The 13,951-nt window shown below is 53.0% G+C and overlaps 1 protein-coding gene across 1 annotated transcript in view; it reads right to left on the bottom strand.

The window, feature by feature from the left end:
- RALGDS (ral guanine nucleotide dissociation stimulator) overlaps positions 1 to 6,504 on the bottom strand; it is a 79,533-nt gene extending 73,029 nt beyond the window's left edge. The window contains exon 1 of the mRNA XM_044440036.1: positions 6,267 to 6,504. Coding sequence (XP_044295971.1) covers positions 6,267 to 6,446 — 180 coding nt within the window. The 5' untranslated portion in view covers positions 6,447 to 6,504. The remainder of the gene's footprint in view (positions 1 to 6,266) is intronic.
- Positions 6,505 to 13,951: the final 7,447 nt, after the last annotated feature.

Genomic DNA, 13,951 nt, shown 5'->3' with positions numbered 1-13,951 from the left:
TAAAGCACAATCCTGGGCACGTTTATACTGAAAAAAATCCTATTTTGCACAGCATTCCCCAGCCAGCTGAGGATGCTAGGAATTGGAGGCTTTTCCCTGTCCACACTTGCAAGGACTGCATCCTCAAGGCCCAATCCTAGGTGTATTTCAACAGAGAGGAATCCTACAACTCTTAGCATTGCTGGCTGGGGCATACTGGAGGTTGTGGGACTTTTCTCTGTCTAAACATGCATAGGATTGCACTCTAAGCGACCTTAAATGTGGGTTTGTAGGGCTCTTCTTCTCCACCTGCCACTTTTCCTTGAAAGTAACTGTGTCTGAGCTTGGCCTATATCTCTACAAGGGAGTAAGAACCACTTCTGGCATTAGGAGAAAGATTTCAGGCAGAAGCTATGCTTTCCACTCATTTCTATTTTACACACCACATGGCAATATCACTGTCATCTAGCACATTTCTTGCAGGCCTTAAGATTTCACCCAGAGAGGGCCCCACTGTCAAAGGTCCAGCCCCATAGCTGGGCTATGGGGGAGCCACTCAAAAGTAGGCAATGCATACAGTTTAAAAACTGGTTAAAGACACAAATTGTAAAGTGTTTTTTTATTTGCTTGCAAAGCAAATTAAGGCAGTAGAGAAAATGTAGGGGGCCCAAGCCCCCCCACCCCCATTACAGGCACATAAGAGCCCCTTGAAGTTGGGTGCCTTGCCCAAGACTTTCCAGAGTCTGGAGCAAACACAGCCCGCAGAGAAAACTTCAAATCGCCCCAAATGTACGTTTTTCGCTGGTGACCCACTCACCTCTCATCAGTGGGTCATTGAGTGATCAAGTGAGACCCCCTCCCCCCCCTTTGTGCCTTCTCTTCCTCTACAGGGGGGAGTAAACCAGACAGAGCTGCTATTCTGCACGAAACCGTCAACCCCCACCGCTGCATGGCCATGCACGCTCCCCTCTGGAAAAGATAGACGTGCGGAATAAATCCACAAGCGAGACCTCATTGAACCAACCGCTAACCTCTTAATAGGTACAGAGTATCAATTAGCAATGCAAAGCAGAGAGATAATGAACATTCAAGAAGAAAAAATGATTAATCTTCCAGGGGATTCCAAAGAGGCTGTGACAGGCACTTGCTCCTTCTCTCCCGGCTCATCCAAACAGCTCCAGGTCCCTGGGGACACGGAAACCAAGCACCAAAATATCCTACAGATGTCGGGTTAACAATACCAGTTAAGAGCCAACATTCACGATGGGTTTTCCCCATTCACCATGCGGGTACCTTGCTCTGTCTCCATGGAGACAGCCACATGCAACGTTGCCATGTCGACGGAAGCACACTACGATGCAGGGAGGTAGTTTGGTTTGTACAGAAGAGAGACAGATATACACACAGCCAAAACCCCCTGTGCTAATGCCCTTTATGAACACAGAGGCTCCTCTATGATGCCTCCAATTACTAGGCCTGCTGGCCTTCAGAAACTGAATTGGTTGATCAGCAACTAAAAGCCGAGCCGCCTGAAGCAGAGACAGGAGCCTGAGGATTTTGCATGGGCTTCGGCACGTATAACTCTGCATGCGAAATAAAAAGACAAAATTCAAGATACACCCTCCATCCTACCCTCCTAAAATTGTGCAAACTTCTGAGATCTTGAGATATTTTCAGCAGCCACCTCTTGCCTGATGGAAGGATCGGGAGGTCCTGAAAGCCGGCACAGTAAGTTGGCCTCATAAAGGTATTTTGCCATGTGTGATTCTGCGCAGTCAGCAAGCTGGGAATTGCAGGCCTGTTTGTTTCCACCTGGGCATGCACGGTGAGATCACACCCTCAGTTGATGAAGCAGAAAGGGCTGGATTTACTCAGCTAGAAGAGGACAAAACAACCCTGCAAGAGCAAATAAGGAACATCGTAGGTGCAGGCCTCCTACCGAGCTGGCACAGGTGGTCCCCCCAGCTTCTTTCCCAGCCCTACCTGCAGATCCTGCCAGGGACTGAACTTCTGCAGGCAAAGAAAGGGTTGCGCTGCTGAGCTGTGGGTTGTCCTCCAAGCATTAAAAGCAAGAAAGTGTTTTTAATAGTGTGCTGACATTGCACTAAGCTTCAGTTATTAAACTTGCACAGATCCGGAAAGTGGCTCTGTGACCACTCAGCTGCATCGAGCCCCCTGTTCTTGAACTCCGGGAACGGCTGCAACTGCCATGGGAGGACATTCCCCGCACTGGAAGCAACCCAGGAGAAAGCTGCAAATTCTGGCTTCAGGTTTTAAAGGAACCGTAACAACTAGGGTTGAAATCCTCTAACCACTTACGTGAGACAAAGTCCCACTGAACCCCCTGGGGCTGACATACCTTGCTTGCCCTGGAGAAACCCTGCCCTTCACACATTTTGTGGGATCCTGGCTAGAGCCCATGGGAGTTATAGGCCAAAGTCCCAAGATTGTGGCTAGAGCCCGTGGGAGTTGTAGGTCAAAACATTTGGAGGGCCTGGAGCTGAAAAGTAACTTTCAGTCGTGTCTGCTGCCCTCTCTTTGGCATCACCTGGTCTGCACTTGGGAGCAAACAGCAAGGCCTGGAGTGGTTTTCTTGCAGCTGCAAATATAAAGTGGAGCTGGCCAGGTTTGTACTGCCAAGAATATCTCGCAATGCCCTTTCATCCTCGCAGCAAGCAGCCAGCATCTCCTTTAGGCAATGCAAAGTTCCTTACACTTTCAGCAACATCTCAGGAAAAAAGCCCTTGGATGGAGGCTTACTGATACTGGTGTTTCTTTACATGTCTCAGTGATCAATTTAATGGCTGAGGGAAAATCAAGTCGACTCTGCCTGCCTGCAACTGGCCTGGCAAAAATACACCCTGTGCTTCCTCTAATGTACACAGGGACACAAACAGTCAACTCCTAGTGAGAACACAAAAATATACACACACAGGCATACACACCCTGGCAATTTCTAGGAGGGCGCACACTAACATCCACACATACACAGAGCTAATCCTAAAAAAAGGCACACGAAAGCACACTCAGCCGATTCTCAGGCAGGAGAGCACATGAAAGCACAGACACTGCCTGTTCCCAAGAGAGAGTGCACAAAAACTTACAGACACGCAAACACACAGTCCATTCTGCAGGTGCCATGCATTCTGAGTGCATTAAACTTGTCTAGACCTTTCCCCCATTCTTGTGTGTGTGTTGCTTTCACAGGGGTTTTCCCTTTTGCTGGGGAACCCAGAAAGGATTCCCCCCCCCCCTTTGTAACTGCAGTTTCTGATGACAGTGTTTGGCCCCAAGGCAAGGAGAGAAAGGAGTGTCTGTTTCACCAGCAAAGGCAGGCTTATCGAGGGAAATCTCACGTTCCCAGCATGAGTACGCACACAACACACGTCCACTGAGACCCGCTGGGTTGACCCTGATAGCATGGGTTTGCGCCACTGCCACGGAAGTCAGAGACAAAAGGTGCAACTCTCTCCACGTTTACTTGGGAAAAAGCTCCCAGCAGCTCCGGCTCCCGGTTTGTGCCAGAGACCTCAGCTCGGAAATCCTACAAAACTGACAGGGTCATTTCAAAAAATGGAGGAAAAACAACCTTCACGTCAGCCCAGAAAGCCAACACTCCAAATCCCTTTGTATGGAAACCACCTGGATTAACACAGTGGGAGGAAACTGTGTTCTGCAGATGCTTGGCTACACCTTCTTCTTTCCAAACCCCACACACAAGCGGCAAGACACTTGCCCACTAGGCTGCTTTAAATTCATGTTTTTGGAAATTAAGCTTGAAGCTTGCAACGCAAAAATCAGACACAAAAATACACATATTAGAGGGAAGTATGCACAGAAACATATTATATTGGAGAAAATCGCTTGTGGCAAGTGTCCACCACGGAAGAAGGATACGCCAAAAATGCCTGTGTGTGAGCGGCAATGCACACCCAAACAATCCTAAATTGATGGTGTGGGCTTAGGTTTGCAAGCCGCTGAAAAAGCAGGCCAAGACAAAGCACTGCTGGGAAAATGAGAGAGCGCAACCAAAATGGAGAGAGTCACACATCCTCTTTCCTTCCAGGTGACTCGGAGGCTGTGTCTTGCCCATGCTTAGGCCCACCTTAATCTCTGGAGCCCAGGTGTTTTCATGTCTCTTGCTAAACTCAGGTGACCCAGCCGGTCTACGTCTCGCCCTTGCTGCCTCCATCTGAGCCCTATAAAACAAACTCAAACGATCCTTTACAAGGAAACGGGCTGCGTCATGAGGCTTGTCTCTGGCGCACACGGTCCCTTTTGCCCCAAGGGTCTTGGCTACAGCACCATCACTCCAGCATGCAATGGCGTCCTGCCAGCTCTGCTTGACAATCTTTCAGGGTTTATTTTTTAACAGAATGCATTTTAGGTACTGTTTGCTCACATTATTCTTGCACTTTTTAATAAGAGGAGAATAAAGGCTGCAAGATCATGAGAAATGCAAATTACATGATGTGCTACAGAAACTATGAGATTTGAACCTGGGCCTTGTCCACTCTGCTTTCCCTGCTATTGCCGTTTACATGGAACAGGGTTCTGTGAAAACAGACGCGATCGGACCAGAGGCGATCGGAAGGTGTTGCGGGGACAGAACTCTGACCTGTCCTGCAATTCCAGAACCACCCGCGGTGCCAGCACTGAATCAGACCACTCAGCTCTTGTCCGTGCAACAGGAGGAGATGCCATCTTGCCCTTTGGAACAAGCAGGCAGCGAAGCATCTTGGGCTGATTCATGGACACCCAACAACTTGGTTGGGAGAAGCAGGACTTTAAAACTCAGTTATTTACCAGAGGAATACAGAACTTCCGGCCTGGGATCCAAATCTGACCCTCCGCAGGGGCAGAAAGAACCAAATGCCGCTCCTAAGGTTTAAGTGACTGGCATTAAGAGCACTAAGCTAAAACAGGTCGGGGGTCTTGGCCCCACTCCCCACTGGAATACGGCCCCCGAGAGCTTCTCTGAAAGGGAATTTGGCCCTCGGACTGAAAGGAGTTCAGCACCCGTTTTGCCAGGACCAGACACTAGTCCCTGGGCTCTCTTCTTGGCCATGCTGTTTTGGAACAGCAATGCATTACACCGCACCGCTGCACGAGGATGACCCAAAATAGGGACATGGATCTGTTGCTAAGCTGTCTCAGCAACAGATAATACATGCAGAAATCCTGGTGGCAGGCACGAGCATTTCCCTTCTTCCCTGCCGGCAATACTTAAAACTGTCGGCTGCACACTCCTTGGATGTCCCCACCTCTTCATGCTGCATTTCCACAGGAGGAATCCTCCTGTTCAGGGCACACTAGGCAGAGAGAGGAGTTTGGTAGCCCAGCTAATTTCTAATATCACACCAACTAAGGGCGTGGAGCCTCTTCCAGCACAAGGGCAGATTTCAATTCCAGAGCTCTTAGAGGCCACGTTCCAGTGATGGGCAAGGCAGAGGGCTAAAGGAGCAGGCCCCAAACTGCAAAATTCAACTGGGGTTTCGTGGCTTGAAGCTTTCAGGGATGGCAGCCAAGCCTTAAGGGAGCGCCAGCTGCCTTGCCCCTCATCCTCCTCTGTCCTGTGGCTCCCACCTGCTGGCTAGTCAGGTGTAGCTGCAAGGGGCTGGGGGAATCGGACACCCCGGCTCTTCCTCCTCACCACCGCCTCGCCTGGGCAGAAGAGGGAGTCCGGTGAAGAAGCAGGCTGCTGTGGGAAAGAGGGTCTTGCCCTGGGCCCCCTGATGCGGGGAGAGCCTTCAGCAAAAGCCCAGCCGTGCCTACCGTCCGTGCCAGCCCTGGCCCAAAAGCACCTTGGAACTTTTTGCCCTTCTCCCAGCAGGGCCAGGCCCAGGCTTTGGAGGGCCCTTGGGTAAAGCGCCCCCCAGGGCTGCCAGCCGCTGGCAGGTCGACCTTCCCGCCAGCGTGGTCGCCAGACGCTCCTGCGCGGCATCCTCCTTCCCATCCCGTCTTCCCCTTAATGAGCAGAGAGCCCAACCGTGCCCGCTCCCAAAACCAGCACCGGACCCTCCCCGCTTCCCTTTGCTCCAGCTGGACAGCCTTGGCTGCTGGGAAAGGGAGCAGGGATTCCAGAAGAGGCCAAGCAGGCGGTTTCTTTCTGGTGCCCATGGAAATTACTCTTTCCAGTAACGGGTGAGGCCAGGGCACCAGAGCCAAGCAGGAGGTGGGTATTTAAGCAGAACAGGTACTCCCATCTCTGCCCGACCAGCCACCCCCAAAGCCAGGGCAGAGCTTAAAATGAGCCGGCTTCTTCCCCTCCCAGCCCAGCATCTGACCTTTTGCCTCCCCGGGTACCTCCTCAGGGACATCCCAGACAGGGGAATCTCCTCGCCGCGCCTCAGAGAATGCCTCCCAGAGGGAGCCTTTCTCGAGAGCGCCCGCCTCTTCAGTGGGATCCCTCTGTCCCCGGCCACGAGAATCTTCCATTCTCGGCGAAACACGCTCGCATTCTTCATGTCAGCTCCTTCCCAAACACTGGGTGACCTGTCTTCCAGCCTGCCTGGGCGTGGAGCTCCGTCTTCCTGGCGAAGACGGCCTCACCTGGACGAGGCACGCTTCCCGTGTCCCTCCCCGTGACCTGGAGCCCAGTCAGTGGAGGGAGGAGGCGGGAAACCCAGCAACCTGGCTGTTTATCGAGACAACACTGCCAGCTCTTGCGTTGCGCAAAGCTTTCCGCGAAAACTCCCAGGAACGGGGCCTTCAAGGGACGCACAGTTCAGTGGTGCACGGGGGGCGGGGGGGGCAGGGGGAGGTAATAATATTCAGGGGAACTCTGGGTTTTTGTTAAGGGCTCTTCCAGGGGCTACACACAGATTTTGGGATGGCCTCGTTTCATTACGGTGGAGAAACTGAACTGGCCCGATGACCTGTGTTGCTGCTGGCCAGGTGCTGACCCTTGTTGGGACACCTGGAGCCCCCCGACCTTCCTTCTTCCCGTCCCTTATGTTTAAACTGGACTTCGGCAGCTGCCCTCCCTCCTTATGGGCCTTTGATTTTAAACCAGACTTTGACAGGGCAGCCCTGTAAACAGAACCGCTCCACTTCGTGGGATGACCCCATGGAGGGGGAGCATGGCTGACCGGGGGGCTCTGGGAGGCCCAACTGGTTGCCTACATGGACTGGGGTTGACCCCCCTCCCCCCCGGTCCCAGGTAAGAATAACAGCTTTCGCTGGTTGTTTTCTCCTCCTGCCCTTCGTTTCAGACTTTTGTCCAAACAGAACACTCAGTCCATTCCCTCCGCGGCTTGGGCAGCCAACTGGGTTCTGCTCATCCCGGGTTCTGCACAAGTCCTGCTCCAATCCCAAACTGGACCGGGCACCCACAGGGAAGGAAACTAAAGCAGGGAAGTTCATCTGAAGGGTATACATCCCCTCCTTTGCCCCTGGGTTGGCCTGGTTTCCTCCACACACCATTTCATCTATGAGGAGGAAGGGGTGGCGGGAAGTGGGGGGGGGCTGAGGATTAAAGTGGCCGAAGATCCCCAGAGGGCCCTCTGCTGCTCTGATGGATGCGAGCCAAGTTTGCGGAACGGCCTCCCCCATGACCCCCATCAATGGGATGGTGTCAAGTACACCTCTCCCAAGCCTGGGCCCCTTTTTTGGAGCGGCGCCTGGATTTTTAGGAGTAAAACTCCCACTGAGGGCTGCTTGCGGCCACGCAGCTGCAGAGGGAACGTGCACTGCTCAGCCATGGAAGTCGGCAGCGGGCGCTTTGGGCCTGGCTGTCATTTTTGGGGGAGACCTGCCTGCCGGGGCAGCTGGTTCAAAAACGCCAGAGTCCCCCATGAGGGTACCTGGCTGGAACACTGGGCCCAGTTAACGTAAAGCAGGTGCCCTCCTAGCCTCGCGGATCAGTGCCCGTGTGCTCTTGCTGCCTCTCAGGTAGCCGCAAGGTAGACTTTAAGGAGGACAGTCCTCTGCCTGAAGGTATTTAAGAAGGTATTCAGTCCTCTTCCACATCTTGTCTAAGCCTGCGCCAGTGCACTGGGCAAGCCGCTCGCCCAGGGCTGATGTCCCGGAGCTGATACACGCGATTTCCTGCGACAGCCCCTTCCACAAGGCCTGGCTCTGCAGGCAGGTGCGCTTCACAGGCCGCGTGAGCTGCTTGAGCCACACTGGCTGCTTTTTCTGGACGACGTGGCTCTCCGGAGGGTCTGCTTGCCCTCTGGGTGTGTGACTGCTCTGGGGCCCTGCGGGCTGCTTGCCTGCTGCAGCATTTGACAGGTCGGTTGCTGCTGAAACATGGGACATCAGGTTGTCTGAACTCAGCCGTGACAACAAACCATGGTTTGTCAACTGTGAACAACCCACAGTCCACAAACCAACAATAAATCATGGGTTCTCTTCCTGGTTGTCTGTGGTTAACAAACCATGGCATGTTATCACAGCCAGGATCAGACAGCATGACAACCTACGTTTCAACCACCATTCATGGTTCAGCAACAATCCACATTCAACTCTTGAGCGTGGGCGGACAAATGATGTGAGCCCAGCCGTATTTCGAGAGTACCTTTGGCTGCTCTGTGTTGGGTGCCCCAAGCTGTCAGGATCCTGCCCATCAAGGGACCCCATGGTTGGGCCCCTGATGAGAACCCACACCCCAGTAGGGGGCCACTGACTCCCCAGTCCCTGCTGGGAGTGAACCCCAGGCAGGTCCCCAGTATGCCTACCCCGGTGTCAGGCACTAGCCTTTCAGTCACGGAGAGGTTCCTTAAGTATCCAGCCTGCCAAACTTTCAGAGGATCTGGGCACAAGGCCAAACTGCACAGTCTGTCTGGCCCGCGGTCCTTAACACCCGAGGCAACTTTTATCACAAGCATTTCCTGTTTCCAGCACTGACGGGGACATTTCAAGATGAAGACCGCCAGGCTTTGCATTGCAAAGGATGAAAATAAGCCCCAACATCCTGTGGAACAGGTGAGGCCTTCTTCCAAGGCAGAAAGAGACAGAGCCAGGATGAAATCTGGCTCCCCCGAGACACAAATCAGGGGAACTTAAAAGACATTGGCCCATCTTGATGAGCCAAGCCACGTCCAGGAGAAGGTCAAGGCATTAATCCATCAGAGAAGCTGCCTGCAGTCTTCCAGTTCAGTGGACTCCTTCTCCCTCCCTGCCCCTTGGAGAAAAGTAAAACCGATCCTGGATGCTTTCTGATCCAGCGACTCACAACCTCTGACGTCAAGTCTGTGTCTACAAACATTTTCTTTGACCAGTGGCCAGATTCTGTCAAAGCTGGAAAATACAAGAGAAGAAACTGCAGAGGGGAGCTGCTTGAATATGCAGCTGGTGGTCCTGGGGGGCCAAAAACAACAGCAGTGGGGGACCGTTGTTATGGCAAGCTCACACTCCTCCAGGGATGATACAGCAAGTGCCAGGTGAGCAGGCAGCAGCAGCCAAATGTGCAGGGCCATGTGCAGGGTGTTGCAATGGACAGAGGCTACGCTGTGAGGGTCCTGGATATGCACCAGGTCAGGATTCGGGCTAAGAAAGCGCAGGCCCCCATGTGCTTCCCAGGCCAGCAGCGGGAGCAGCCTGAGCCAAACGTGGGTGAAAGCACCCGCTTTCTCCCTCGCCTTCTCTGCTACCCTCCCATCTTCCACCGCATTTGAGCTTCGAGTTCTTGCTGCCCGTGTCAAGGATGTGGGAGAGGCATTTCTGCCTATTTGGAATTGGTGAGGAAAACTGCAGAAAAGCTGGGGAAACAGCAAGCGATCCGTGCTTCTGGCAAAGGTGACAACACCATCTGGAAAAACCAGGAAGGCTGGATTGGGGCCAGGCAGGACAGAACTGGCCCATGTGCCTGAGTCTCTACATGCCTGATTTAGCCCTATCAAGCTTCTCAGCAGGAGAGAGAATTACGTGTAGCTAAACTATTACAGTGCTTCTGCAACCGGTTGAACGATTTGGCTTTGGTTTGCGTTGTCTACCCACAGCCAAGTGTCCAACTCTCGCTGACGCAAAGTCCTCTTCGCTGCATGCAGCCGGCACTCCCGGCACACAGCACATCAGCACCGACTCCAGCCCATAAGGAAGACCGCGTTCTGCCAGATTTACACATTGTGAGAAACCCCTATTCCACCCCAGCTACAGACCTGGGCACAGCGAGGCCTGGATGGCCAGGGAGTTGCGCTTCCCCTCTGGCAGAGGGGATGCCAAAGGCAGGTGCCACAAGGTTCTTTGTTGTTGCTTTAACCGTGGGCTACAGGCAGCCTCTAAGCCCACCCCGCTGTCGCCACCTGGTGGCTGGCAAAGTGGAAGCAAGGGGCTCTCCTGAGAATTCTTCGCACAGCCTGTCCAGAGCGCAGAACCAGTGCCAAGGGACCACCTCCAGCGAGGCCCGCTGACAAAAGCCTTGCACTGCTGGAGCGGCTCCCCCAGTTCTGCACTGCAACCTGGCCCAGGTAAGAAGAAGGGACAGGTGCTGCCACAGCCGGCTTACTGATCTGTGTGCAGTTTTGACCAGGCGAGTGTTGGGAGAAAGGGGGAAAGTACAGGGCATACATAAAGGATGCGCTCTGTTAAAATGTGTGTGCATGAGCACGGGCATGGAGCATGCCTTTCTTTTACGCGCACACACATTCCCCACATCAATGATGTCCCGCCCACAGGCTTCGTCTTGGCACTTGTACGGACAGGCGGCTCAGTGGTCCGACCCGGCATCCTTCAACTACACTCACGAGATTCTCCGGAATCCAGCTGGGCTTTTATTCCAGGTGTTTTCCCCAGCGTGCAGGTGCTGGAGAAAACACCTCGGGTCACTTGTTGGACTGCAAGCTCCACCCTTCCTCACCGCTGGCTTTAACAGGCCGTGTTGAAATGCCCCCTTCCTCGCATGGGTGGATATGTGGATATCAGGGCTGCCCTCTCAAAGATTATAAATTGTTCTTATCGAGAGTTGTCTTTTCACATACCCGTACATACAGCCATACCTTTTGTATGTGCCAGTAATGATGAACTTATTTCTTGTACAAAAGCTGCTTTGTATGAATTTGTTGGCTTTTCTTGACGGTCACATAAAAAGAATAAAAATATACTTTTTAAAATGGCTCCATTGGCAAAGGCAGATGGGAGTTGGAGTCCAAGATCTGGAGGTTCACAAATTGCCCACCTCTGCTTTAGGCCAGGTTTCCTTAAGCTGGTGTCCCCCAGAAATGTTGGACTACACATACCTGCATTGCTGGCTTCTGGGGAGATCCTGGGAATTGTAGTCCTACCCATCTGGAGGGCACCAGGCTGGGAGAAGGCAGCCTTGACTACCCACCAGTGCTATGAAGGCACAGTTTTATTTGCACCAGATGTTTCATAAGAGTCGGTATGTGAAAGGCATATATTATCTGGGGAAACTGCCAAGATAAATTCAGATTATTTAAATGAACAGGCCAGTCCATCATGAAAGCTAAATCCCTCACCAGAAAAGGAAGAGGAGGAGGAGGACAGGAAAGACCAGGAGGGCAACATCAAATGGCTCCAATTCACTTAAGGATTTACAGCAAGGGCAGGACCATTCCGATAATACGACAGCCATGTGAGGGAAGCAGAACCTCTCTGCACAGCAGCACTCTATCTCTGAGTATTGGCAACTAGGCACAGCCCCCAGAAGGGGCATGTTGCCTTTGTGTCCTGCGTGGAGCCTTGGTCTGACCAGCTGGGGCTGTGCCCACATTTTTCAGAGCAGGAATCTGACGTGCCCCCTGCCTGAAAGCTGGGCAGGCTACTGGGGCCTGCCTTGTGGGGCACCGAGGCACCAAAGGTGCCAGCGGGAGAGGCCGAAGGCAGAGCAGGCCAGGTTGCAATATCAAATGCAGGAACTAAGGACCAGGCGAGGCATTTCACATTTCAGAAAGCTGAGTGATAAAATGCACAAAAGCTGAGAAACTGCCGGGAGACAGAGGGAAGGAGTGTGCTGGCACGGGCGTCCCAGAACCTCCAAGGGCCAGAATGGTGGGCTGAATTTGCTCTTTGGATGGGGATTCTGCCTCCCTGCCCTGGAGAGCTGTGCAGGGCTTAATCCAAAGCCAGGCTTGCCCCCCAAAACACTTCTACGGTGCTCTGGAACCACCCTGCAACGTGATGTGCAGTTAAAGGAACTGGGGGCATCTGAGCATGTGCAGAGTACATGCTGAGCGAGAAGTACACTCGCCCTTGGGGCTCAAGAGCGGGCAGAATTTGCAGGTGCGGGTTCAGCCGAAAGACCTCGCCAGCCCAAGCGACTGCTGCACACAGCTGGGAAGCCTCTGCCAAAGAGGCCAGGCTGAGAGCTAATCGCACCTTGCAGCATCCTCTGGAAAGTCTCAGGATCTCCCTGCCTCCCCAAACGCTCATTATTGCATCGTGTAAACATACATTATCCCTATCCCCGTCTTCCCACAAGGAGCCCAAAGGGGCTCTCACTCCCCTGCCTCCTTTCTCTGTTCCCCTTACAACGACCCTGCAGAGCTGGTTAAGATGAGTCTGTGACTGGCCTGAACTCCGCCAGGCCAAGCAGGGACACAGATCGCTGGCGCCGCATGCAAATGCATCACCAAGAAGGCCCAACTCCTGGCATCTGCTGTGGTGGAATTACATGCTGGAGGTGAGACGCCGCAGCGACGTGGGCACAGCATCATGCAAGCCCCAGCAGGCCTGCCGAGTTCACTGGCAACAGAGTGCCAGCGAGAAGGTGCTAATTTGGCCAAGCCACGGAAGCATCAGCAACCCCTCCACACCCATCATTTTGTGGGGGTTTTCCTGGGCAAGCATGAGAAAGGAAGAACCATGCAGCTGCCAAGGCTCACTGGGGGCTGGAAGCTCGGCTCCAAAGCCAGACATACCTGGGTGTCTCTGGGAAGGGGAGTCCCCGGCACATCGCTGGAAGCGTGCCGTAACAGTGCCACGGTTATGCCACAGGTCTCAGTGTGGCAGCCCTGGCCAAACCTGGAAAGCAGGCTGCAGAAGACTCCACACACGGAGCCTGGAGAACTCACCGGGCCTTGCTGCCAAGCACGCATGCGCTGGAGTGCGCCGTGAGTCCGCAAGCCCCTGTTGGTGGTAAAATGGTGGACGCAAATGCCTCTCTCCCTGCCCAGGTTTCTCGGCATGCGCTTCCTGATCAGGAGGGAGCTGCACAGCAAGAAGGGATGGGGCCTTTTCAGCGGTGGATTCACAGGTGTGACCTACCTTCCTTAAAGAGGGGCCCCTGGGACTGCAACTTAGGGAATTCTAATTCCCCCAGGCATTTCAGCCTGAGAAAAGCCTTGGCATGCTGCATATTTTAAAATATATCCTTGCTTTATCATGGAAGTCACATTGGGTTGTGAATTTTAATATTTCATGATCTATTTGTTGTTCAGTACCCTGGAATCTATTGCATAAAGGGCAATATACAAATGTTTTAAATAGAAATAAAGCCAAAATTTTCTCAGAAAAACAGGGTCACTACGGGCTCCCTCAAATACGCCATGTTCTGTTGCCTGGAGACTGGGCTGCTGATGGGGCAATATAAAAATATAACACACAAATGAAGCCTTGCCTCCTGCTCACTAATCCATGAGCTATTAGTGAGAAGCACTCTGCACGTGCTTAGTGAGGCACTTGGCTTTGCATGCTTTAACTTCACAACATCCAAAGTGGCGGCCCTTGCAATTAAAATGCGGGAACTTCCCAAGGATTCCTGTAACTGCCTTTCCTCAAAGGCGTCCTTCCCGGTGACGCCACCAGGGCTTTGGGGCCCCACTCAGCCACATGAGCAGGAGCGGATCCTAAACGCAAGAATGCCCAGGTCGGCTGCCCATCCTTCGAAGTAAGCAAAGTAATACATATTTCTGTCCAAAGGAAGGGAGAAATGGGATGCCACTGGGTGGGGGATGCTGGGAACTGGAGGACATTTTCTGGCTAATCGTGCATACAGCTGCACTCTAGCTCAGAGTCAAAAGTTTCCTAAAGGAACCACTGAAGATCTTAGAGTGGCCTTCCTGGAACAAGA

This window comes from Varanus komodoensis, unplaced genomic scaffold, assembly GCF_004798865.1.
Source record: "Varanus komodoensis strain SLA01 unplaced genomic scaffold, ASM479886v1 scaffold36, whole genome shotgun sequence".
NCBI classification, from domain to species: domain Eukaryota; kingdom Metazoa; phylum Chordata; class Lepidosauria; order Squamata; family Varanidae; genus Varanus; species Varanus komodoensis.
Note: the sequence above shows the minus strand (reverse complement) of the source record. Positions and strands in the feature narration are given on the sequence as shown.